At 41.0% G+C, this 27157-nt stretch overlaps 2 protein-coding genes across 4 annotated transcripts; both read left to right on the top strand.

The window, feature by feature from the left end:
* Positions 1-384: 384 nt before the first annotated feature.
* Positions 385-9937, top strand: LOC143392788 (uncharacterized). Of its 3 annotated transcripts, none has more exons than XM_076846857.2 (4): positions 385-490; positions 6073-6199; positions 6402-6462; positions 7763-9937. In XM_076846857.2, the coding sequence occupies exons 1-4, from the start codon at positions 488-490 to the stop codon at positions 9108-9110; spliced, it is 1539 nt and encodes a 512-aa protein (XP_076702972.2). In that variant the 5' UTR covers positions 385-487; the 3' UTR covers positions 9111-9937. The 3 variants fall into 3 exon arrangements, with proteins under 3 accessions (XP_076702972.2, XP_076961800.1, XP_076702981.2); XM_077105685.1 differs by lacking the exon at positions 385-490 and adding an exon at positions 721-1047; XM_076846866.2 differs by lacking the exon at positions 385-490 and adding an exon at positions 4498-4574.
* A 15831-nt stretch (positions 9938-25768) lies between these two features.
* Positions 25769-26719, top strand: LOC143392814 (olfactory receptor 10H5). The gene has a single exon (XM_076846945.2). It carries the CDS (start codon positions 25772-25774, stop codon positions 26717-26719), a length of 948 nt encoding a protein of 315 aa, XP_076703060.2. The 5' UTR covers positions 25769-25771.
* Positions 26720-27157: the final 438 nt, after the last annotated feature.

The following is a 27157-nucleotide window of genomic DNA, read 5'->3' as shown; positions in this document are numbered from 1 at the left end:
CCCAGAAAAGGTGGCAGTGGGCACCGGCTGGAATTCCCTGAGCATGCTTATGGCCCCATTTCCAGGAGGAAGAAGCGAGACCACTGAGTTACAATAAGAAGCGCTCTGGAAAGCCAGGAGCAAGTTCCATTTATCCTCAGCCTGAGCCAGGTCTGTGCTGGGGAGGAAGCAAGGCCGGGTAAGCGTTGTAGCCAGAATCTGCCAAGTTAGGGGACCGCTCCGGTCGCTCGGGTCCTAGGGAGCGGGTCCTGGATCACTAGCCAATCAGAGGCGCGGGGCGCGGGGGCCGTACGAACTGTCCAATCAGGAGCGCCGGCGGCGGGAGGGGCGGATCCAGACGCTGAAGGGTCCGCATTTGAGGCGCCGCCGTGACGGGCGGGCGGTCAGCTGTTCTGAGAGACGCCAGCGCCTCAGCCTTCTTCGCTTTGTGACGTCCACTGACGCCAGTTACCGTCGGGAGGACTCCGGACGACCCCGGAAGCCGGAAATGGTCAGTGTTGGGGAGCGGGCGGGGTGGGGAAGGAGCGCCGGCGGGAGCGGCGGAGGGACCCGGCCCCTCCACGTCGGCCCCGCCGCTGGCGTCGCTCGGCCCTCGGTCCCTCCGACCTCGCCGTGGGGCTGACTTGGCAGCCGGGACTCCGGCGTCCTGTCCCATCCCTGCGCGGCGACTTGGGCCAGCCCGGAGTCCCGGTCTCCCCAGAATGCGGTGTCGGCGCGAGGGTCCCGGGGAGACGCGGGAGGAGCTGCGGGATTGGGGAGCCGCCAGCTTTTTCTCATTCTCCCCCGTGGCATACTTAATTGCCCCGGATGCCTACATGTTTGCGAAGGAAGGTCTCAGATCCACAATCTTCCAGTGCTTCTTAGGGCTGGCTGCCAGTCAATCCCTGATTTACCAGGTGCTTCTCCACGAAGCCAGACTCCTCGGAGAGGGGGCTCTTCCGCTTCCACACGGTTGGGGTTGAGGTGGAAGAGGAGACGAGTTGCCCTCACATTGTTACTGTCCGTGGACTGTTACTACGCCTGGTTTTAAAAACCGAAGGGATTGACGTAAGTGACCACCTGGAAGGAGTATTGCGGTGAAAAAGCCCTAACCCTATGGTTTGCAAGCATTCAAAGGCAGAAGAGGGCTTTTCTTTTGTAGGGAGTAGGAAAGAAGAGTAGGAAAAGTTGGGGGAGAGGAGAACTTTCCCCCTGAGGTCCGCCTCAAGAGGAGTTTATGTGCTGGTTCAGGCTGAGGTGGGTCAACAGGCCTGGAAAAATGAGAGATACGAGGAAAGTTTGCTTATTTAAGTGTTTTGTTTCTACTGATCAGTTTAGTTATACATTAAGCCCAAAGTGGGAATTTGTAAAGTGTGTATCTGGCCTTGTTGGGGTGTTTTTTTTTTTGTTTGTTTTTTTTTTTTTTTTTTTTTTTTAAGGGAACATTATCTAAGTGTAATAGGGAGAGTGTTCGTTTGGGGTAGGATGTTTCTCCAAATCAAAGTATTGGAGGTAGGAGATTTTTAATCACTGCTCTTTACCAAGATTAGAGCTCTTGGTTAAAATTCAGCATTTTATGCTGTTTGCTTTTATATTCACAGTGTTAGTCTGGTCAGAGTGCAATGTATGTTAATTGAGAAAACCTGTGAGGTACAGTCTGAGAGAAAGACACCTTTGGTGTCTATCTACTGGAGAAAATGGCTTATGAATTTAAGGTTTTATTTTGGTGTATAGTATAATAAACAACAACAAATGGTCTTTGTCCCAGCTTCTGGCAAGCTTAACCCTCGGAATTCCTGAACAGTAGGAATCTCTTTGATTAGTTATCATAAGCCTCTTTCAGGCAGTGTCTGAATTTATGCTAATGAGGAAACTCAAGGTGTTACCTTTCTTTAACTTCGATGGGAATTGGTGACCAGACAGAGCAAACACCTCCTTTGAACTGGCATCTGCAGTGGAGACAGTGGTCAGACTGAACCCTGAATTTGTCAGGACTGTGCTAAATCTGGGTGGTATCAGAATTAAATTGTGGGACACTTTCTTGGAGAATTGGTTGGTGTCGAGCAAACAGCACACCTTTGGAGTCAGAAGTGATGTCGATAAAACACAACAGGTTGGAATTTTCCAATTGCTTTGGGTGATAGTTTGATCACTTGTCAGAATCAAACCTGTGGAGGAGGGAGATTTTTTTATGCTGAGAGGAGAGGCAAGTATAGTGTGGGGAGATTACAGAATTCCATTTCCTGGCTACTCAGGTTTCTCACACATTGTGGGAGGAAGCCCCCCCCGGGCTGCAACTGCACAGTGAGAGTGGTCTATAAATTTAGGAGTGTGTTTGACCTGTGAAACCTATTGCTTTCTTTTGTTTCCTTGGTATAATTGTCCTTCTCAAAAAATAGCAGTTTACTTCACCATTTAAAAATTTTCCTTTTTTTGGGCTGGGGATGTGGCTCAAGCGGTAGCACGCTCGTCTGGCATGCGTGCGGCCCGGGTTCGATCCTCAGCACCACATACCAACAAAGATGTTGTGTCTGCCGATAACTAAAAAAATAAATAAATATTTAAAAAAAAAAAAAGAATTTTCCTTTTTAATGTGAGTGCCTTATGGTGATTTTCTTGTTTGGAACCTGAGAGTGGGATGATGAGTTTCATACTAAATTTAGTTAAGAATATAAATATTGGAGGACTCACCATGCAGGTGAATAAATAGGTTACTTCTGGTGTGTCTTCCTGATTTCATCTTTGTTTGCACCCAGAGATGACCACAAGATGCAGTTTTTGGTATTCTTTATAGCTTTCTCATGTGTTTTATTACTAAGCAGAGTTTTTAAATTAATTTTTTATTTATATATATGACATTACAATTCCTATTACACATATAGAGCACAAATTTTCATATCTCTGGTTGTATAGAAAGTATATTCACACCAATTCGTGTCTTCATACATGTACTTTGGATAATAATGTCCATCACATTCTACCATCATTTCTAACACCATGCCCACTCCCTTCCCCTCTTACCCCTCTGCCCTACCTAGAGTTTGTCTATTCCTCCCACACTCCCCCTCCAAACTCCACTATGAATCAGCCTCCTCATATAAGAGAAAACATTTGGCATTTGTTTTTTGGGGGATTTGCTAACTTCACTTAGCATTATCTTATCTAACTCCATCCATTTACCTGCAAATACCATGATTTTATTCTCTTTTGTTGCTGAGTAATATTCCATTGATAATAAAATATGCCCCTCATTTTATTTATCCATTCATCTATTGAAGGGCATCTAGATTGGTTCCACAGTTTAGCTATTGTGAATTGTGCTGCTCTAAAGATTGATATGGTTGTGTCCCTGTAGTATGCTACTTTTAAGTCCTTTGGGTATAGACCAGGAGAGGGACAGCTGGGTCAAGTGGTATTTCCATTCCTAATTTTCCAAGGAATCTCCATACTGCTTTCCATATTGGCTGCACCAATTTGCAGAGTTTTAATTGGTTTTGCCTCCTTTGAATCCTTTGAATTCTGAATGAGTTATTGCCATATAACTCATATATATGGTATTATGCTGATAAGGTGTTTATATGGTTTTTGCCACAATTTGTTGCACATATGACGGTTGTGAAGACTGTAGCTCAGCCAGTGAATTCATACATTTCACTGCCTGTGGGACTGCTTCAGGTGTATTTTTTTGATGCTGTTAATAATGTTACTTTTGACTTAGCCCTCTGGTTCTACTGCATTATAGATATTTTTGCTGAATAGGGAAAAATTGCTGGTGTGATGAAAAGGCTGGGGACTCCTTTTTTTAGAGCTGACAATCAGTATTGGTGATTGAACTCAGGGGCACTCTTATCACTGAACTCCATCTCTAGTCTTTTTTTTTTTCCCCCTTGAGAAAGGGTCTCATTAAGTTGTCCAGACTGGTCTTGAACTATGATCCTCTTGCCTTAGCTTCCCCAGTTGCTGGGATTATAGGCAGGGTCCACCACACCCAGCTAGTAAGGAATTTTGGTAGCATATAAATTTATCATATGACTTTTATATGTAGTGCTGAGAATCAAACCCAGTGCCTCAAACATACTAGGCAAGTGCTCTATCACTGAGCCACAACCCCAGCTCTAGTAAATCTAATTTTTGTCCAGCTATTATAAACAGCATCTCTATGTTTATATTTTGGTTTTGTCGATGACATCTGGTGTTGAACATTTTTTATGTAGGCTTTCATCTTATATTAAGTTGTTTCTCTCTCCTGTATAAATAGTGTTGTGGTTTTAATTTCAAATCCAGTTGTTTGTATTTGATATGTAGGAAAATGACGGATTTTGAAATATTAAGCTAGTGAATACCACCTTACTTCTCCAAGTTTAGAAGAGTTGTTGATTTTAAATTTCTTTGTGTGTTTCTTCTGTGGACAGGTATGTCCTCTTCTATATGCTTCCATACTAGAAAGTGGAAAAATGTTAATTCCTTTTTGGATGTTTGGTGACAGTATTTAACCCTCAACACTCCTTCCCTTTGTGCCTCACATCAAGATAAAAATGATGAAAAGGCTGGGGACTCCTTTTTTTGGAGCTGACATGAAACTCAGACCAGGTTAGGTAAGCTATCACTTTTCTTGTCCCAAAGACTTTAAACAATCAACCAGTGCATTGTGGTGAATGCCTGTAATGCCTGGAATCCTCCTGAGGCATGAGGATTGCAAGTTTGATACCAGCTTCAGCAGTTTTGCAAGGCCCTAAGCAATTTAGTGAGACCTGGTCTCAAAATTAAAAAAAAACAGAAAAAAAAATATTTTAAACATCATTAGACATTTTGTTGTCAAATCAAAAGTGTGTTTTTGGAATTATAGAATTTTGTACATATGTATGAGAACTGACATCTTCGTAATATTGAGCTCTTTCTAAAAACATGGGCTATCTTTTCCCTAATTTCATTGTCCCTTTACATCTCAAATAAAAAATATAACATTTTTCTTTTAGCTTAGAACTGTTCTCCATGAGTCTTAGTATTTAATTAAAGTTTGCCTATAAGAAACAATTACGAACTTCCAAAGTTGTCTCTATACAATCACAGATGATGTGCTCAGTTCCCTAAGTAACAAATTGTGACAAGAGGTGTTAAATAGTATCTACCAGACTTGCTCATTAGAAATTCATCATCCATAGTGTACTTTAGGGGCTTAACAGGTAGGCTTCCTCTGATGAACCTGTCAGAAACTTGCAAACATTCACAGGGACAGTAGGAGTTAGACAAATATCATGTGGTGGCAGAAACTGGTTAGGAACAGCTAAGGCCTCTTTAAAGGTAGGCTGCTGAGATCCATCCCAAGAGCAGTTCCCAAACACACCAGCAAAGGTCAAACTCTGTTCTCAAGCATTTCTGAGAACATGTAGTCTCAGTACAGATGCTGTTAACTCACTTGTGAACACTGAGTAGTAGTAGTTTTGTTGTGAGAAGTGCTGTGGACACACTGTACAAAGAGAAGTTGGGTGACCCAGCAGCATGACAGGTGTTCTTGTTCTGCTGTCACTTTACTAAATGGTTCCCTAGTCTAGTGTCAGAATTAGTGTGATGACCAAGAAGTGGAATGAACATTTTTTAAAGATTTTTAATTTTGTATTTTTAATTATACATGACAATAGACTATATTTGGACACATTATACATATGTGGAGTTTAACTTCCTATTCTTGTGTTTGTACATGATGTGGAGTTACCCTGATTGTGTATTCTTATATGATCAGAGGAAAGTTATGTCCGATTCATTCTACTGTCTTTTCGATTCCCTCCCCGCTCCCTTCTCTTCATTCCCCTTTATCTAACCCAATGAACTTCTATTCATCCATCCCCCACCCCTTATTGTATGATAGCATCCACATATCGGAGACAACATTTGGCCTTTGGTTTGGGGGATTGGCTTATTTCATTAGCACGATAGTCTCTAATTCAAATGCTGTAATGTCATTCTTCTTTATGACTGAGTAATATGGAATGCATTTAGAGAACATAGAATCATGTGATCTTACTATGTAGTGAATATGGATTTCCAGTAAAGCAAGTCTCACCTTTCCTGCTGGAAATGTGTGGGATGTTTTAGGAGTCAGTGACCTTTGAGGATGTGACTGTGAACTTCACCCTGGAGGAGTGGGCTTTGCTGGATCCTTCTCAAAAGAAGCTGTACAGAAATGTGATGCGGGAAACCTTCAGGAACCTGGCTTCTCTAGGTAAGAGTAACATCATTGCCTTATATAATCAGAGAACAAGTGTTTCTTGTTCATCAGTGTTGCTTCATGATTTGGACTAAGTAAAGGAAAACTTTGATGAATATTCCAGTCATGAGCACATTATACCATGAACCTACCTAGGATTTAATAATTTTTCTATAACACTGTAGTAATTCATAATGATTTTTTTGTCTACTCTTAGGAAGAGGACAGGAAGATGAGAGCATTAAAAATGACTACAAAAACTGCAGGAGAAATCTAAGGTAATTTACACTCAGAAAAGAAAGCAGTGTCCCTCAAGAATCTTGGAGTGACAGGAAATTTTAAAAATGAGCAAATGAGGAAAAATAACTTCAGCTTCAAATTGATTAAATCTCAAAATAATTTTTTAAAATGCATACAAGTTGAATCCAAAATAAAAAGATGTTCCAGTGTTGGAAAGTGAAGCACCAATATCATGTCAACACAAGTGACATTTTTCTGATGTCTTAATGTATATGAACTTTGTTCCATGCACAATATTATTAAAAATGATGTATGAAATTCCTTGCAGGAGTGGGTGTAAGGTATATACGATAAAAAAGTAAATTTTGTGTTTAAGGTGGGGCACAGCTTCAAGATCTCATTATGTACATGCAAATATTTCAAAATCCAAAATGGATTTGGTTCTGAAATTTTTGCATAAGTGTTATGGTTTGGATGTGAGGTGTCTTCCAAAAGTTCATGTGAGACAATGTAAGAAGGTTTAGAGGAGAAATGATTGGGTTATGAGAGCCTTAACCCAATCAGTGAGTTAATCATGCGTTAACTGAGTGGTAACTAGAGGCAGGTAGTACATAGCTGGAGGAGGTGGGCATTGCGGGTGTGCCTTTGGGGCATATATTTTGTATCTGGCTAATAGTGTCTCTCTCTCTGCTTCTTGATTATCATATGAGCCAGTTCCTTCCACCACACTCTTCCACTGTGATGTTCAGCCTTACCTCAACCCCAGCCAGTTGTTTATGGGCTGAGACCTCTGAAACCATGAGCTCTCAAATAAACTTTTCCTCCTCTAAAGTTGTTCTCACCAGGTTTTTTAGCCACAGCAGTGAAAAGCTATCTAAAACAATAAGGAACACTCAACTGTATTTCGATATGATATAAACATTCAGTGTAGTCAAATAATTACCTGGGAAATAGTATTAGAAACCTCATATGAGCTGGTATAGTGATTCCTGCCTGTAATCCTTTGTGAAAGAAATACAGAAGGATCAGAAATTTGAGGTCAGCCTCAACAAATTGAGACCCTGTCTCAAAAAGGATTGGGGATGTATCTCAGTGGTAGAACACTTGCCTTGCAGGTACAAGACCCTGCTTCTGTCTCCAGTACCACACAAAAAAAAAAGTAAGAAAAGAAAAAAGAAACCTTATGTGAATACCACTGTTTTGATAATAACTGTTCTTAACCTATAGTGCAGAACATTCAGGCCATTCATGTTCAGATATTCATACATAAAAAGAGCATGACTCATTAATAAACAAACCATTTGTTATGTACTGCTTCTATTTTTTTTTCCTTTACAGAAGTCAAGTGGTAGAGAGACTCTTTGAATATAAACTAGGTAGCAGATGTGGAAAAGTATTCAGCTGGTCTGCAGATCCTTTCCTGAATAAGAAAACTCCTTCAATAAAACCAGATGAAAGGCTTGTGTGTAGAAAAGTCCTCATTGGTCATTCATCCTTAAATGATACACGCAGAGCTCACTCTGGATACAAACCATATGAATATTGGGAATATGGAGAGAAACCTTATAAATGTAAGGAACATGGGAAAGCCTTCAGTTTTACCAAATGCTTTCTGAAGCATGGAAGAATTCACAGTGGAAATAAACACCATGAATGTAAGCAATGTGGGAAAACCTTCAGTTGTTCCAGTTATATTCAAATACATGAAAGAACTCACACTGGAGAGAAACCCTATAAATGTAAGCAATGTGGGAAATCTTTTGCCTGTTCCAGTTCTGTTCGGAAACATGAAAGGACTCACACTGGAGAGAAACCCCATGTATGTAAACAATGTGGTAAAGGCTTCAGGGATTACAGTTCCATTCGAACACATGAAAGAATTCACAGTGGAGAGAAACCCTATGAATGTAAGCAATGTGGGAGAGCCTTCTTTTCTTTGAGTAACTTTCGAATACATGAAAGAACTCACAGTGGAGAGAAACCTTATGGATGTAAGCAATGTGGGAAAGCCTTCCGTTCTTTGAGTAATTTTCGAAGACATGAACAAACTCATAGTGGAGAGAAACCATATGTTTGTAACCAGTGTGGGAAAGCTTTCTGTGATCCCAGTTCCTTCAGAAAACATGAAAAAACTCACACTGCAAAAAAAACCTATGTATGTAGGCAATGTGGGAAAGCTTTTGTTGATTATAGTTCCTTTCTAAGGCATAACAGAACTCACACTGGAGAGAAACCCTTTGTATGTAGGCAATGTGGGAAAGCCTTTAGTTCTTCCAGTTATGTTCAAATACATGAAAGAACTCACACTGGAGAGAAACCCTTTATATGCAAGCAATGTGGGAAAGCCTTTAGTTCTTACAGTTACACTCAGATACATGAAAGAACTCACAGTGGAGAGAAACCCTATGTATGTAAGCAGTGTGGGAAAGGCTACTATCATCCCAGTTCCCTCAAAAAACATGAAAGGACTCACACTGGAGAGAAACCCTATGTATGTAAGCAATGTGGGAAAGCCTTTAGTTCATCTGGTTACATTCATATACATGAACGAACTCACACTGGTGAGAAGCCCTATGTGTGTAGGCAATGTGGAAAGGCCTTCAGTCAATCCAGTTCCTTTTACAAACATGAAAGAACTCACACTGGGGCTGGGGTTCGATCCTTAGCACCACATAAGAATAAATAAGTGAAATAAAGGTATTGTTTCCAACTACAACTAAAAAATAAATATTAAAAAAAGAACTCACACTATAACCTTAAATGTGAAATGTGGGAAGTCTTTTACTATCCTGTGGCCTTTTATCAAAAATGAGAATGCAGAGTGGAGAGCCCTTTTATACATGTAAAGCACATGGGAATGCCTCTAGTTATCTTGGTTCAATTCACAGACCTAAAAGAACACAACATGGAAAGAAATCTAGAATAAAAGAGGTGCACATAAGTCTTTAGTTGGCCTCTGTGTAAGAATGCACATTGGATTAAAGCCTTATAAATGAAAATACAAAAAAGTCCTCAGTTATAAGAATAACTTTCTAAGTCCTGTGGAAGTTCCACATGTAGTGGGATCTTATAAATGCAAATAATATGAAGAGCTTGAAGCAAAGTAAGTTTTGAAGCATGCTTCAGAAAATACACAAGCTGAAGGAAATAAAATATATTTGTGTGTGTGTTTATCAGTGTTTCATAAATTAAATCTCTGGGATATTGCCGATTTTACTCTTGATAATAAATGTTGAGGTGACATAATTTTGTTTTGTTCAAGCAATACTGTGTAAGTTTAATAGGTAGTATTTTGTTTTCATTTTGAGACGGGGTCTTGCTAAGTTGCTTAGGACTTTGTTTAATTGCTGAGGGTGGCTTTGAACTTGTGATCCCTGTCTCAGCCTCGTGAACTGCTGGGATGACACATGCACCATCACACCTGGTAATAGTATGTTTTTAAATCGGGGAGCAAAGTTTTTCTCCTTTTTTCTTATTTTAGCACCAGGGATTGATCCCCAGGGGCTCTTTCCTACTGAGCTACATCTCCAGTTCTTATTTTTTTTTTTTTATTTTGAGACGGGATCATGCTAGGTTTCTGAGGCTTGCCTTAGCCTCCTGAGTTGGAATTATAAGCATGTACCACCACACTGGCTTCTTTCATTTTTAGCATATTGATTGAAGTGGAATTTATTTGTAATATGCCAGTTGGCTTAATTTTTAAATAATTGTGGTTAATGAGCTGTCAAAAAATTAGTTTTTATTGATTGTTGGGATTTTTCTATTGGGATCATGTGGCAGGATGTGTGTGTTCATATCATATATATGCCTATCAAAACAAATGACATTTTTCATGATTTTTATATTTTTTACTTCTCGATATATATTTTCTTCAACAAGATTTCTATACATGCTTTTTTAGAAAGGGTTTTTAAAAATTCTTCCAATTTGTAGATTAACAAATGTCTTCTTCATTTTCTCATTTTCTAAGAAGATAATCTGCAAATATCCCATCATAATCATGGATTAATTTATATGTTTACCATATTTTTTCTTTGATATTGAATCATTGTGGTTATGTGCTTAAAATTTAAGGTGTTTTTTCCTCATATAAATTATATCCTTCATGCTTACATTGTGAAAACTTTTTGATTGTAATTTGTTCCTCAGTCATCATACCAAAAGATACATCATGTTGGTGTGAGTTTCCTCTTGCCAGAGACCACCGGACCACAGTTTTTTTTCAGTTTATATGAATTAATTATTGTAAAAAATCTCTCCACCCACCATAACTAATTGTTTGGTTCATCAGTAATAACATTCTCTATAGGATTGGTGTTGGTTTCGAAGGATTGGTAACTATTCAGTGGATGCACCGAGAAGGTGGATACAACTTATTCTTGGTAACCATAAGGTTCTTACCTGGAAGGCCAAAATAATGGGGGTGAAGAAAGACCTAATTCATGAGAAGCACCAGCCAGTTTCACAGTGAGAAGAGTGGAACTTTCCTTATTTAGGATTGGGGGGTTCAGAATGTCTTTCATTTTTACCAATTTTAAAAACACATATACTAGATGTCTTTGTTTTTTGCCTTGATCCATCCTAGTCACTGGGGGGCATTATCTGCTGTCAGAGGTATGTGACATGTCTCATAAGTCTTGGCCTTGCTGGAAGTGTGAGGCTGACTCCAGTCTTCTGGGTCTGTTTTTGTCTTTATCTCTTATTATAAACTCAAGTATTTCCTATGATGCACCTAACATTTATCTATAACTGTAGATTTTCTCTAACTTCCAATGGTGTTACCATAAACCTGAGGTAAAAGGACTCACACTGTAGAGAATCCCTAAATATAGAATGTGGGAAGGCTTCACTTTATTTGCCTACGTGATAATGCTCCTATCAATGTAAAGCCTGCGGGAATGCCTCTGTTCATCTTGGTTCGATTCACAGATATAAAAGAACACAGCATAGTGAGAATCCTTGAAGAGAACAGATGTGGAGAAGTCTTTAATTGTCCCACATTTAAGAATGCTCACTGGATCAAAACCTTATAAATGTGAAATATATAAGACAGTTGTCATTTGTAACAAATAGTTTCCAAGTCTTCATATAGAGCAGTCCTATAAATGTAAGCAATAAAGATCTTGATGCAAAAGAATGTGTGTAGAATGCTGAAGAAGATACACAAGCTGAAGAAAATGTTCTACGGTTTATGAATATAACATTTATCAGTGGCTCATTCTTTTTTTAATATTTATTTTTTAGTTGTAGTTGCACATGATACCTTTATTTATATGTGGACCTGAGGATTGAACCCAGGGCCTTGCACGTGGTAGGTGAGCACTCTACCACAGAGCCATACCCAGCCCCAGTGGCTCATTCTTAAAGTAGATCCCTAAACTTTTGCTAATTTTTACTTTTGAAAGTAAATATTGAGGGCACATACTTACAGAAGTTTTGTTTAAGTAGTGTGAGTTTAATAGTTTCATTTTAAATCACATAATGAGTTTTTCTCCTTTCATTTTGAAACTTGTTGAATCTGTCAATTAGAAATGTATTTCTAATCAACCACTGTGTGGTTAATGGGGCCATTGAAAATGAGATTTTGTTAATTATGATTTTCCTGTGGGGCTCATGTGTCAGGTTCTTACCTTTTACAGATATTTACTCATCTTTCTTTTTTCAAAACAAATGACATTTTTAAATGTCAGTGTGACTTCTTTTTTATAATCTTGATGTATATATATTTTTCGAATGGGATTTTGTACCTTTTTAAAGAAAGGGTTTTCTTAACCTTCTAAACAATTGGTAGATTAACAAATGTTGTCTTTTTCATTTACTGAGAAGATATCTGCAAATATCCCATCATAAATGTGGATTGGATCAATTTATAAGTTTGCCACACTTTTTGTTTGAGGTTGATCATCATTAGGTGCTCACAACTAAAGGTGTTTTTTTCTCATATAAATTTTAATTCTCATCCAAGTGTTTATTTTGATTGTAACTTGTCCTTCCACCAAGGCCATAGTTTTTGTCAAACAGGATGCAGTGAACTAGTCAGTCCATCCAACATCTGTAAATGGCTGTGTGGCTCATCAGTGAAGGCATTCTCCATACAATGTCCATCAGGATGGGTATTTGTTTAGGGATTGGCTTGGATGGTGCAGTGAGGCATCTCCTTCTGTTGGATGTGCTGATGGGCTGAATGCATTTGATCTTTGGTAACCATATTAGTTCTACCGGAAGCCAAAGTAATGGAAAGAAAGCAAACCTAATTTATGAGATATATAAGTCAGTCATCTTAGTGACAATAGGGAAGTCCTGTTCATTTTTGTGACTCACAATGTATTCTATTCTACCAGTATTTAGAGACAAATTTACAGGATGTCTGTGTTTTCATCTTGATCCATTTTATTCACTGAGGAACATTATCTGCTTTCAGAGGTGTGTGATAATGTCTTCATAAGGCCTTGCTATGTGAGTCTGGCTCTAGTTTTTGCCTTTGTCACTTATTATATTTCCTACACTGCATTGGACAGTGTTCTTGATTCCACTGCACGGCCAGCACACTGATTTCATACAAGAGGTTCGTAGCATAGAAGTTAACTAGTGAGATCAAAATAAACACACAAGACTCAATTACCTTTTTCTTTGACCAGGTCTGAGAAAGCCCTCCTCTAGCTCTCGCCTCTAACTACCCGGTGGGGCAGCAAGGCTTCCTCAGGACTAGCAGGAGAGAGAGAGAGAGGGCACGCCAGGGAGTGGCCTTTTATTGGGGAACAAGAAATTCAGGGGAAAAAATTCCACCCAATGAAGGTCGAGGGGGGCAGCATTCCAAGGTCAGGGTCAGTGATTGGTCTCAGGGTCAATGGTCATTCACACCCCCACACGGACAGGCTCTCGTACCTGGAGAGGGTGGGGATAAGCTCCAACATAGTTTGGCCAGAACGCCTCACACCCAATCAGGGAGGTGCCCAATCATGTGCGAGAGTGGCTTCCCACACTTGATGAATACAACTTTCAATGTTGTTATCATAAGCCCACACTAAGGTGACTATATCATAAATTCATATGTTAAAAATGTGCTTATTGCAGGTAACTTACTGAACATCACAGTTGAGCCTAGATTACCTAGAATTTGATGAGATCACTTATATTATCCTATGGGCTATTTAATAATAAAATATTAAAATATCTCATTTAATTCATTGAATACAGAACACTGTACAGTGTCAGTTTTTATGGTCCTGAAAAGGGAGCCAAATGGACTGCAATCACCACCGCTCTCCAGCCTCATCAGAAAGCGCAGTAGTGCATATCACTACCCCAGCATGAAATCAGACTTTGAAAACCAAAGTCATTTTCTCCTGAACACATTCACTTTCTCACCATTTTCACAGTGAGAAGTTGTAAGTCAAACCCTCATAAGGTAGTGATCATCCTCATGTCAGTTAAATATATAAATTCACTTACTCCTTAGCATGATTACAATAATTCTCTTTAAATTTCCTTTATGAGTCTAAGGAGAGCAATACGTTCAGGTAAATTATCAGCAGAAGCCTTGGAAGGGCCAGACAGTATCACTGTTGCAATCAAGCTTTTGCTTTTCAGAAGTTATGCCTTTGATGGTGAAGTTCTAAGCAGCCCTTGTGTGCCAGCATGCTAGACTGGAGATGTAGAATTAAGCAGGAATAATCCAGGCATGCTATACTCTAAATACAGTAGCAATGTGAAAAAAATTACTCTTGCCAATGCTAGTGTTTATATTTTTGTGAGAAAAGTGAGGTGGTGAACTCATATTGAAACTTCCATTTATAAGATGAAATAAGGGCTGTGAATGAAAGAAATTAAAGATGGCAGGTGACAATATAGAAACTGGGTTGTCTGCTCTGTGAAGGGTCAGTGTGTGAGTGAGTGAGGATGGCATTGTTCACTGCATCTGTTTCCATACCCACTGCCTCCCTCCTTACCAGCATGTCCACAGCTCTTCATGTATCAGTGTGGACACTGGAGGTACTGCAGGCAGACTTGCCTGGTGGGACTGACCATCGTGATTCTCTGTGGACATACAGAATAGATCTTGTGCATTATTTTTGCAGTGGTTAAATATTAGTACATGTCATGGGGGATCTTGGGTTTGGCCATGAGATTCTGGAACCTGAGCTTTCTCCTTACTTTAAACCATAAGTATCTGGGGTGTGTCTGTTTGCCATCATTTTAGGATTTTAAACTACCTTTTATATATGGCCATGCCATTCTATTGTACAGAGTGAGTGATGCGAAGTGTATACTCTCAGGCCCTCGAGTTCCGCCCAGTTTAAGAATGGGATGTGGTCATCTGCACAGTGCTGACCAATCATGTGCTGCCTTTGGATTTTCTGTGTTTAAACACTGTAGGCATATGGGCACCCTTACCCTATGTTACTTGAAATGAAGTTCAATTAAATTTAGTTTAATTAAATTTAATTTAATTTTAAATTAATGAAATGAAGTTTCTAGGAAAGATCAATCCACACCACCTTACTTGTGTTTTTCCAAAGTTCCACTGTGCTTGTTCTTCCAGTAAGTAGTCATTGAATATATTTTGTAATGTTCTGGGAAATAAAAATGTCCAAGACATAAATTCAATTATAAAAATATATATATAAATCTGTACTTTCCATTGAGACTGACTTGTTAAATTTTCCTGTCTTTATTTTCGCTGAGACTACTTTATACACCATGAGTGATTCCCCAAGTGGTGTTCATGGCCTCAGCTTTTTTTTTTTTTTTTCTTCATGCAAGTACAGTTCTCTCAGTGTCCTTTTTCTCTGACATTCTAAAATGCCACCTCCCTGTTGCCCTTCACTCACCATCTGTTGATAGATCACAGTCTTCTAAGTGTAGGCCAGTGTTCCTTGTATGAACTTCCTCATATTAACCCCTTGGCGTGTACTGAATTTTTTCCTGTTTCCACTTATATTTTGAAGCCCTGCCATTAGGATGGCATTTGGAGTTGGTACCTGTAGCGGTTATTAGGGTTACCTGAGTGTACAGGCTTGGACACTCATCATGCGCTTAGTGTCCTAAGGAGTCGAGAGGATGAGATAGCGCACTCTCTGCCTTGTGAAGACAGCAAAAAGCTTTCCATCTGCAAACCACGAAGATGGCCTTCACTAGGAACCAAACTGGTCAATGGCTAGATCTTAGGCTTCCCAGGCTTTAGGACTGTGAGAAATACGTGCCTTCAGTGTGAGCCACTCAGCCATGGTATTTTGTTACAGTACCTTGAGCTAAGACACCTATCCAGTGTCCTCTCCTCACATTAACCACACACCGTAGTGCATGATCAATCCATATGGATCTACCTGAAATCACCAGAAATCTCTCACTTTTCCTCACCGTATTTCATCCTTACATTCTACCTTAAATAGGCTTCTGTTTTAGAGTTCAGAGGAGAAATGGGTAGCACACTTAAATGTATAGTGAGTAATAGATTGATGAACGTACTGTGCCATTTCAACACAGATGCTGTTTCAGAAAGCCAGTGTGCTAACTGGAACATGATGAGGCCAGCCAAGGTGGGGTGGGGGTGGGGCAGCAGGCAGAAGCCCTTCAGGGGCAGCAGGCAGAAGCTACCAGGTGCAGTGAGACCCTGAGCAGGACATAAATGCTATTTAGCAGAAGCTGTGGTCCTAACAGGACTGCCAAGCCCCCAGGACCAGGGTGGCAGACAGGAGAATAAGTGGCCTTACATCCCACTATTGACTGATTTCCTGGTGGTCCATCTCACTTGCCAAATCAATCAGAAGCCAGATTGTGGGAACCTGACTACTTACTCATCAACTTCCTGGGCCGCCGTGCAGGGTCGGGAAAGATAAATAGGTCATCAGCACTGTCTGCTTTCTGATTTTCCTTAAAGACTCAGGTCAGGTATTATATCTTTGGCAAACTGATTTGTGGTTTTTTAAAAGTGTCAAGATCATCAGCTCATTCCTCCAGGTTCCTACACAAAGCTTCTCATTAGAGTTTCCACATTTTTGTGTCTGACCTAGAAATCTCATGACTATAGATGAACTTTCTGGGATATATGTTGCATTTGGTGAGCCATCCATAGCTTGACAAAGAACAGCCCTGTGACTTGACAAATCTTTATACCAAGAATATATGGTAATATTCCATCTCAGTCCAATGATCAAAATTCTCTGCTTTACCTTAACCTGTCTATTTAACACCTCACCAATGTGTTCTCTGACTGTATTCCTTAAAATAACCTTTGTTCTCTGTCTATAAATGTTATTACAACCCCTTTTTTATTCAACACACATCCCTAAAAATAGCTTTATCTATTCTAGGTTGTTAGCAATTCCATATGAATTTTAGAATCATCTTAGAACCAGTATATGACTTTCTATTAAATAAAGCTTTCTGAAATTTTTCTGGGATTATGTCAAATCTACAGACCAGTTTGGGGAGAAAGGCCCCCATAAGTATATTGAGTACGCCAATCCATGAATATGGTATTTCTCCATTGATTCAGATTTTACTATTTTTTTCCTCAACAGTGTTTTATTATTTTCAGTGCCACTATGCCACTTTTGCTAAATTTAACACCTCTTTCCACTGTATTTTATTATATATTATGAAAGGCATAGAGTTTAAACTTTTATTTACTCTTTGTTTATTACTAATATGACCATTTGATTTTGTATAATGTCCTTTTATGTTCCTACTATGCCAAATTCATTTGTGATTACAATTAGTTGTTTTGTTGATTCCTTAGGAGATTATCTCTCTCTCTCTCTTTCTATACCAGAGATTGACCCATGGGTGCTTAACCATTTAGCCCCATGCCAAGTCCTTTTTTATTTCTTATTTTTAAATTTATTTATTTATTTATTTATTTATTTATTTTTGTTAATGAATGTTTTGATATTATTTATTTATTTATATGTGGTGCTGAGAATCCAACCCAATGCCTCATACATGCCAGGCAGGCGCTCTAACACTGAGCCACAACCCCAGCCCCTTGTTTTTTTTATTTTTGAAACAGGATCTCACTAAGTTGCTGAGTCTGGCTTTGACATTGGAATCTTCCTGTCTCAGCCTCCCCAGTCACTAGGATTATAGGCATGTAGCACCACACCTAGCAGGATTTTCTATATAGACAATTGTGCCATCTGTGAATAAATGGTATGTTGACTCCTGACCAAAACAATATATGGATTTTATAAAGTTTTAGTTTCTTATATACAGTGTCTATATATATATATAATACATATATATAATACATATATATAATACATATATAATATTATATACAGTGTTATCTAATATTTCCATTTTGTGCTTTATAGATATTATTAGACGCTTTTTTCTTTACATGAAATAATTGACTGAATTTACCTACATTTTTACCATTTAAATTTTTTTCTTAATGTTAACATTATATATGGTTCACTTTATACTTCCAGGTTTTTTCCTCCTTCAAATACATCTTTTGGAATTCTGGTTAGTGGTAGTAAATCTTTGTTTTCCTGCAAATATATTCATTTTGCTTTTATTCTTCACTGTAGTTGACTGAAGCGATTACTTTTTTTGGGGGGGGGGTACCAGCTATTGAACTCAAGGGTGCCTAACCACTAAGCAACATCACCAGCCCTTTTATTTTTTGAGACAGGGTCTCACTAGATTGCACACAGCTTTGCTAAGTTGCTGAGGCTCGCTTTTAACCTGCTATACTCCTGCCTCAGCCTCGGAGCCACTGGGACTACAGGCATGCACCACCATGCTCAGCAAGGAGCAGTTATTTCTAGGAATAAATTTTAGCCATTTTTTCCACTGCTTTGGTCTATTCACTGTTCTTATTAAGCTTCAGCTTCCTTATTAACATAATAAAGTGGTAAAGCCTTTCAAAAAGACTTATTTTAGATAATGATCAAAGACATATAAATTAACATAGCGATGAGGACTTTAAAAATTTGTGAACTGATTCTTGTTATAATGGACTGGTATAATGGTCTGGTATAATGGCATTGAAATTGATATTCTCACACATTGCAAATAGAAACTGGTTACTACATAGCAAGATTGATAAAGATTTTCAAAGCTTTGAACGTAGAAGATTGAAAATACCTAAATATACTCAGGGATACTAGTTACAATATAATGAACACAAGAAAGTTAATGGAAGAATTGTGTCTTTTTTCTAAGAGGGAATAATAGGGGGTATTTGATCTGAAAACGAGACATCCTTTACTCTCCAGACGCCTTTGCCAAAACCAGTTGAGAGAAGTCACCATCCTGGCATCTGCTGCGTTTCCCAGAAGCTTAGCCTTTGAGCAGCCCAGCCCAGTCTGACCCTGGTAGGGGCTGGGTGACTGCTGATGAGACCTTCTGGAGGAAAGTTCTACAAACTGAGACCTAAAGGAAGAAGGGGACTGAGACAGTGTGACAGTGGTGGGAGGAGGGGGTTCCCAGGCAGAATGAGGGAGGGGAGAAGAGAGGAAGGCAGAGGAAAGGGAGGGGAGAAGAAAGGCAGGGAAGTAAATAAGATTATACAGCTAGGGAGGGAGAGAGAGGGGACAGGTCTCCATCCACCCTCACATCCATCCTCCATGAGGGTGAAATCCTCATCCCCAGATAGGCTCCATGGGGAGGCCTCTGGGAACCTGCCACAGGGGAAGACATCTACAGAGATAAACCTCCGGTCCCTCCCACCATGGCCACCCCAGGCTGGGCTGCAGGGCCTCCCCAGAGGTCTCCAAGGAAGGTAAGTGGAATCCTGTTCCAGGGCCACTTTCTGGGATGCGTTAGCAAGTCCTGTGGTGCTGGGAGGCTGAAGATGTAAGATCTGAGAACAGTGGAGCAGAGGAAGGCCCTGACTTGGGGACAGGTGAGGAGAGTGGACTAATGTGGGGTAGGGGTTCTATTGCCCACAGCTGCCCCCTTCCCAAATTTGTTCTGGTCTTCAGGTCTGTTCTGGGACAGGGGGTGTTCCTTGTGCTGGATTATAGGGAGACATTTCTGAGCCAGAAGGGCAAAAATGAATAACCCCATATTGTTTCTGCATCATGTATGTAGCTTCTGCATGCATGGTATGTGCCTATACATGTAGTTGTGGGTATGCTTATGTTGTGGGGCAGGTCACTCAGAAAGCACAGCAAGTCCCAGTTTTGTCCAAATTGAAGAGTCTTTATTTAGCCAGGTGGCTGGCAACTGCTCCCTGCAGGACTCATAACTTTCTATGCAAGGAACACCCCCAAGTCTGAGCATTTTAGGACATTTAAAGGCAAAAACCACATCAGGATTGACATAGCTGCAAGCAAGCAGGTACAGAAGCTGAACTGGGCAGTTAGCGAGACAATGCACTGGGTACATTGGTATTTCCCACAGGACTTTTCAGGTTGGCATTGCAGCAAGAAAGCAGAAGGGAAGTGGGTCAAAATGACCCTAGTTGAGTGCAAGTTAGAGAATGGTTATAACATCTACATAATCAGTCTCTGTCAAGGTACATTGCCCAAGAAACATGGGAACCAAAGAGAACAATTTTACATTGCATAAGATTTGCCATTTTTCGTTGCCATGTATGCTATTCTAGATAACTGTTAATGGGTACAGAGGCAGGGCTTTCCCGTGCGAGAAGCATTTCTTACATGATATGGAGTCTCAGGTAAAATGGCGTCTGTTTGGTCATTGCCCATATAGCCTGGCCTATAAAACTTATATTAGATTCTTGTAGCTGTCTTTTACAAATTTTCCCAAGTCTGGTGGCTTGAAATAAGAAAAATTAGCTCTCACAGTTCTGGAGGATAGAAGTCTGAGATCAGGGTGTCAGAGGGCCATGCTCCCTCTGAAGACTCGGGGAAGTCCTTCCTTGCCTCATTCAGCTTCTGGTGGCTGCGTCTCTCCAGTCTCTGCCTCCATCTTCACACAGCCTTCTCCTCTCTCTCTCTCTCTGTCCTCTCTCTTCCTTATGGGGACACCAGTCACTGGAGTTAAAGCCACCCTACTCTAGGATTATCTCATCTTGAGGTCTTCCCTTGATTAAATCTGCAAAGACCCTGTGTCCAAATAAGGTCGCACTCTGGGGTAGATATGAATTTGAAGGGACAGTGTTTAACCAGCGCAAATCCTTGGGCATGGAGCTGCTGTGTTCCTAGATTAACCCAATCTCAGATGAGCATCTGATAAGTGATCAGTAGGTTTAGTGAAATGAGTGGCAGCATCTCCGTTCCTGGCTGAGAGTTTCATGGGTGTTACTTACAGTGTGTATTTCACACCTGGGTAATTCTGTGTCACTGCTGAGCTCTGCCACCTTTGCCCCTGTATACACCCTCTATGGCACAGGTGCACAAGCAGAGAGAGCTACAGAGGCTGAACAGCATCCCTTTGAGAGGAGAGGGCTCTGGTACAGGATCTGGGAGCCAGCCTGAGTGTGCTCCAGCTTGGGGCTCTGCCTGGGAGACTGCAGCTGAGGGGGACTCTGGCCCTTCTCCTCCTGGAGATCCAGGTTCCTGCAGGAACCTTGAGAAGGGTTGGAAAGTCTCACCAAGGGATTGTTCTGGGAAAGGAGAGAAGGGAGCACCTGCCAGGGGACAGGGAGCTGAGAAAGCCCTTTGGGTGACTTCAGTAACATGTGCATTGAGGAGCAAGACCCTCGGAGCCTGCCGAGGGCAGAGGACATTCAGTATCAGAGGGGACATTAGCCTGGAAAGAGTAGAAGCCCTGGACTGCCATGGGGCCAATGTGGGTGAGGATGAGTGACAACCTGCTCCACAGAGAACCACCAGCAGTGACGATTGGTGGATAATAGCAGTGACGATAGGTGATGGCAATGATAGTCTTGCCGCTAGCAAGACTTGAGAAGGTGGCATGGAACGCTCGGCATGTCACCCACACAGGGAACCCATGAGGGCAGGTCTCTGGTTATCCCAACACAGTGAGAATCTGTGATTTGAGCCACGGGTCTCCATGACCCCTCAACCAGAGGAAACTGTCACTGGCAGACAGAGGAGGTGAGATGGGCAGGCACAATGGAGTGGAGAGAGAAATGAGGAAGACAGAGGTGACAGATGTGTTCCAGTCATTGGTCCCTCTGGCTGGTTCTCTCTAGCTCACTAATGCTTCTTTCATGTGTGAGATGACCCTCCCCTGAATCAAGCCCAATCGTCCATTTTGGGGGTGGGATTCTGAGTCAGCCTAGCACTGCACTCACCTTGGTGCTAAAAGAACACCTAGCAACCAGCTAGCAGGCAGGGTTGAGGGCAAGTCTGTGATACTGAAATGAACTTTGTCCCAAGTTAAGTACTGAAAACCTGTTCTCAACAGTAGCTTGAGTTCATCAATGATATACATGTGTGTGTGAAAAATGTATGTTCACAATTTTTTTTCAAACTTAAACTGCAGATTTTGAGTTCCTTGAACTCCTTAGCAGATGATATACTATCCGGGTTGACCTGCCCAACTTGACAGTCTTATTTATATATCATCATGTGTCACTCCTGTCCCCCTCAGGTGCTCATTCCAATTTGATCAAAGAGTATCCTTGGGGCTGGAGTTGTAGCTCAGTGGTAGGGCACTTGGCTGGCATGTGTGAGGCCCTGGGGTCAATCCTCAACACCGCATACAAATAAATAAATTAAAGATCCATTTACAATTAAAAAGAAGAGTATCCTATTTGTGTGAATTCTCATAAAATGTGTACATTTCACATGCATGCTTCAGCTGTGGCCCATTCCTCTCTGCTGGAGAGCTCAGTCTTGTTCACCCAGAACTGTTTGGAGTCATCCGTGTTGCTGTGTCCACGTCAGGGTTGTGCTTCCTAAGGCTGCCTAGATCTTCACCGTGTGCACTCACCCTGGTTTGACTCCCCACTTCTCCAGTTAGTGGGGATCACTCGGACTGCCCTGACTTTCTTGCCATCCCAGATGATGCTACAGTGAACGTCCTCAATCACACCCCCTCACCTGGGAGAAAGAAAGTCCCTCAGGTGGAGATCCAGGAGTAGTTTCTGGGACTTGGGGTAAATGTTCTCCTAATTTGGACGTGAACAGCCAGGTATCTACTGGAATGGCTGCATTCCATCTATCTTTATTTTTTTAATTGACAAACAATATTTATACATGACCATGTGGTAGAGTATGAGACTTTGACATATATATATATATATATATATATATATATATATATATATATATATATAGTGTGTGTGTGTGTGTGTGATGATAAAATTAGCATTCCCATCTCCTCAAAACCTTACTACTACTGTGTGTTAAGAACCTTCTGACTTTTTCTTTTCTCACTTTACTGGTTTAAGTTGTTCTTCTCCAGGGGCTGGTGAGCTTCAGATGTCTTAGTTGCCCTCAGTCTATTGAGTCTCCTCTTCTGCAAATTGCCTATTTATCCTTTGTCTGTTTTTTACCATGGTTCCAGCCTGTTTTCTTTTTGGTTTGTGGATGTGCCTTGTAGATTCTAGATATTAATCTCCTGTCTGTTTTCAATGCTGCAGATAACTTCTTGCAATCTGTCTTCTGTTGACTTTATCCACGGGGCTCTCTGTGATTGGATACATGATGTCAGTGTAAGGAAATTGATGATTTTATTTCTCTTATGTTTTGTTTTTTTTTTTTTGTTTTTCAAAGAAGTCTTTTCTTATTCTTTGATCATAAAGATCATCTAGCATTTCTTTTAGTAACTATGTTTGCATCTTCCTTGGCTTGGCCCTTAATTGGTTCTTTTTTTAAAAAAAATATTTTTTAGTTGTCAGTGGACCTTTATTTATTTATATGTGGCATTGAGAATAGAACCCAGTGTCTCATACATGCCAGGTGAGTGCTCCACCACTGAGCCACAGCCCCCATTGAATTGGGTCTTTATTCAAATGTGTTATCATGGAGAGTTCAGGTCTGCTTTTGTCTCCATAGAAAGACACCTTTATCAGCAGCATCCGGTCAACAACCCATCCTTTGCCTTTTGGTCTGTGCTGTCACCTTGACCATCTACACAGCGCTCCGTGCCTGAGTCTCCATTCTGACCCATGGGTCTGTTTGTCCTTCACTAGTCCCCCAGAGCTTTATTTCCATGGCTTTCTAGACCATCACCGTATCTGGGAATGTGATTTCCTCCTCCCCTCTTCCCTCATCATTCTCAAGGATGACTTAATTTTTTAGTGATCTTTATTCTGTCATGAAAGTTTTGTAATAAGCATGTCGTCTTTCTAAAAAAAAAAAATCCATCTGAATTTTTTGATAGGTCTTCTTTGAATGTGTAAATTAACCTTGGGAAGAACTGATATTTTTCTACTATTGTATTCAAATGTATCTAGTTTTTAAGAAACTCTTCTTCCATGTTTTCTATTCATGAGAGGTTCAGTTGATCTCCTTGGAGGTCTTTTGTGTTCTGGGCTAAATTAATTCCTAGATATTTGTTTGATTTTGCTGCTATTTAAAATGATACCTTTTCCACTTTTAATTATTTGCTAAGTTTGAACTTACAAAGAAATTTCAAATAGAATACAGAAAATTCTTGTATTCCCTCGCAACTTCTCCTCTTGGCAGCCTCATATGTAACCCTTGTAGACTCACCTGGAGGTCAACAGTGGTACAATACTTTTGTACAATTAAATATTGCCAATTTTTCTATATTGTCATTTATATGTTTCAGGATACAATCCATTTCACTTAGTTGTCAATCAACTTTTCATTATCATTTAGTTCTTTTTTATTTTTTTGTATTTTTTTTATCATTTAGTTCTTAGAATTTCTTTTGATTCCTGTTGTCATTGGGGTGAAACCCAGACCCTCACACATGCAGGGCCTATCCACCGCTGAGCTACAAACCCAACCCTAGTACAAAGTATTTCTTAATTCTCCTTCTAGGCCAGAGATGGTTGAAAAATATATTACTATGGCAACATCACAGAATTCAAGTTGATATTTCTGTTCCAAACATGAGAAATTATTCATATACCTATTATTAATTCCTTTACTGCAGAATGGTCAAAGACTCTGTCTTCCTGATACTGGTATTTGAGAATTTATCTAGACTTTCCTCATGTCCTAACACAAGGCTTTTCATAGGGCAAAATTCCATGTTCTTAAATAGTGTTTGTTCTTTGGTGTGGTAAAAACAAGTGTGTGCGTATTTGTGTGTTTATATGTACTTAATAAAGAATAAACATACACATATAATTGTACATATATATTACTTGTAATATCTGGAATATTAAGTAAGATACCAGTTTGATTCCAAATCAAGAGTAATTACCAAAAAGGCAAATGTATTAAACTCACCAATGAAAAGATATACCTGTAGGTTGCTATGGTTTAGAAGAATCTGCGTGTGGCCATCTAGGCCTGTCCTCAGTTTCTTAAGTACTTACACCAAGCCGTTTGGTAGGTACATTATGAGCACAATCTTATTTAATCTTGATAACAACCCTATCCATTTGAGATTGTTATATTCATTTTAGGGAAGAGAAGACTAAAGTCACAAACATTCAGGATCCATCTAAAAGGCCCTCATCTCTGAAATGGGACTCAAGCTGGTTGTGGCTGGATAGATATTCTGAGATCCTATCTTTAGGATTTAAAATAGCAGTAATAACTATTACCAGTATCACTATTCCCTGAGTTTCTGCTGGGTATCCTGCACTTAGGATGCATTATCTTGTTTAAACTCAGCTCCTTATTCCAGCCAGCTCCCTGTGTCCATCTGTTCCACATCCAGGGATAAAAAATGTAGATGGGCCTTTTTTTTTTTTTTTTTTTTAAAGAAAGAGTGGGAGAGAGAGAGAGAGACAGACAGAGAGAGACAGAGAGAGAATTTTTTTTTAATATTTATTTATGTATTTTTAGTTCTCGGCGGACACAACATCTTTGTTTATATGTGGTGCTGAGGATCGAACCCGGGCCGCACACACACCAGGCGAGCGTGCTACCGCTTGAGCCACATCCCCAGCCCTAGATGGGCCTTTGATTCTTGTATCGGTATTGAACATGCACAGATTTTCCTCTTGTCATTTTCTCTACGCAATCCAGTATAACAATTATTTCCATACAATGGGTGTTGTACTGAAGAGCGTGGGTGTTGTGTTGCATATTCTAAGTCATCTAGAAATGATTTAAAGCTACGAGAGGAAATACACAGGTTCACGCAGCCCTTTCATATTAGGACCTGGTTATCTGTGGATGTTGGCATATCGGGCATCTCAGAACCAATCTTGTTAACACATGGGACAGTTGCATAACAGTCTTTTCACATCTGGAATAACAATGACTGGACAGGTGAAGGAGCACCTCAGGGGTCCTTCCAGGAAGAACTCCCAGGTGACCCAGTGCTCCAAACACTGAGGCTTCTCTCCTGTCTCCTCTGTCAAGTGTGACTGCCATGCTGGGACTCAACCATACCCTCGTGTCCGAGTTCATCCTCATCGGCTTCTCCACCTTCCCCCACCTCCAGCTGATGTTCTTCCTGCTCTTCCTGCTCATGTACCTCTTCACGCTGCTGGGCAACCTGCTCATCATGGCCACCATCTGGGGGGAGCGCAGCCTCCACACCCCCATGTACCTCTTCCTGTGTGCCCTCTCCATCTCCGAGATCCTCTACACCTTGGCCATCATCCCCCGCATGCTGGCTGACCTGCTCTCCGTCCACCACTCCATCGCCTTTGTCGCCTGCGGCAACCAGATGTTCTTCTCCTTCACATTTGGCTTCACCCACTCCTTCCTGCTCACCGTCATGGGCTATGACCGCTATGTGGCCATCTGCCACCCGCTGCGCTACAATGTGCTCATGAGCTCCCGTGCCTGTGCCTGCCTGGTGGCCTGGTCCTGGGCTGGTGGCTCTGTCATGGGGCTGGTGGTGACAATGGCCATTTTCCATCTCACCTTCTGTGGACCCAACGAGGTCCAACATTTCTTCTGCCACGTCCCACCCCTATTGAAGCTGGCCTGTGGGGAGGATGTCCCAGTGGTGGCCAAAGGAGTGGGCCTGGTGTGCATCACGGCCCTGCTGGGCTGCTTCCTCCTCATCCTCCTCTCCTACACCTTCATCGTGGCCACCATCTTGAGGATCTCATCAGCAGAGGGGCGGCACAAGGCCTTCTCCACCTGTGCCTCCCACCTCACAGTGGTGATCGTGCACTACGGCTTTGCCTCTGTCATCTACCTCAAGCCCAAGGGGCCGCAGTCCCTGGAAGGGGACACCTTGATGGGCATCACCTACACGGTCCTCACGCCCTTCCTCAGCCCCATCATCTTCAGCCTCAGGAACAAGGAGCTGAAGGTCACCATGAAGAAGACCTTGCTCAGCAAACTCCTTCCCCAGAACTCTTGAAGAGGCTGGCCCTCCGCAGGGACTGCGTGTGAGCAGTTCACTCTTCCATCTCCCTCCTCTCCTCCCTTCTCCTCCCCCCTCTCTCCTTCCTTTCTTATTAATGGTTATGCCGGCCGTTGCTCCCAAGCTTTTCAGCATTGATCATCTAGGTTCCATCTTTTTGGCACCTTTAATGAGATATGACTCATGTACCATATAATTTATTGTTTGAAGTTTTGTGCAGTCATCAGCACAGCCAATTTTGGACATTTTCATCACCTGCAGAAGGAATCCCTGATCCCTCCAATCATAGCTCCTATTTCCCCCAGGCCCTGACAACCACTAATATAGTCTCTCTTTGGATCTCCCTCTTGTGGACATTTCATAGAGGTGGAATCATATGATGCATGTCTTCCGGTGTTTGCATTCTTTCACTCAGCCTCATGTTTTCAAGGTTCA

This window comes from Callospermophilus lateralis, chromosome 1 (genome assembly GCF_048772815.1).
Source record: "Callospermophilus lateralis isolate mCalLat2 chromosome 1, mCalLat2.hap1, whole genome shotgun sequence".
NCBI classification, from domain to species: Eukaryota; Metazoa; Chordata; class Mammalia; order Rodentia; family Sciuridae; genus Callospermophilus; species Callospermophilus lateralis.
This window is presented reverse-complemented; position numbering and strand designations above follow the sequence as displayed.

Bases quoted from the DNA above. Each gene is read 5' to 3' on its own strand.
- LOC143392788 (XM_076846857.2), top strand. The intron at 6,200-6,401 runs GTAAGAGTAACA...GTCTACTCTTAG, and splicing joins CAGGAACCTGGCTTCTCTAG to GAAGAGGACAGGAAGATGAG. The intron at 6,463-7,762 runs GTAATTTACACT...TTTCCTTTACAG, and splicing joins AACTGCAGGAGAAATCTAAG to AAGTCAAGTGGTAGAGAGAC.
- LOC143392814 (XM_076846945.2), top strand. From the start codon at position 25,772: ATGCTGGGACTCAACCATACCCTCGTGTCCGAGTTCATCCTCATCGGC.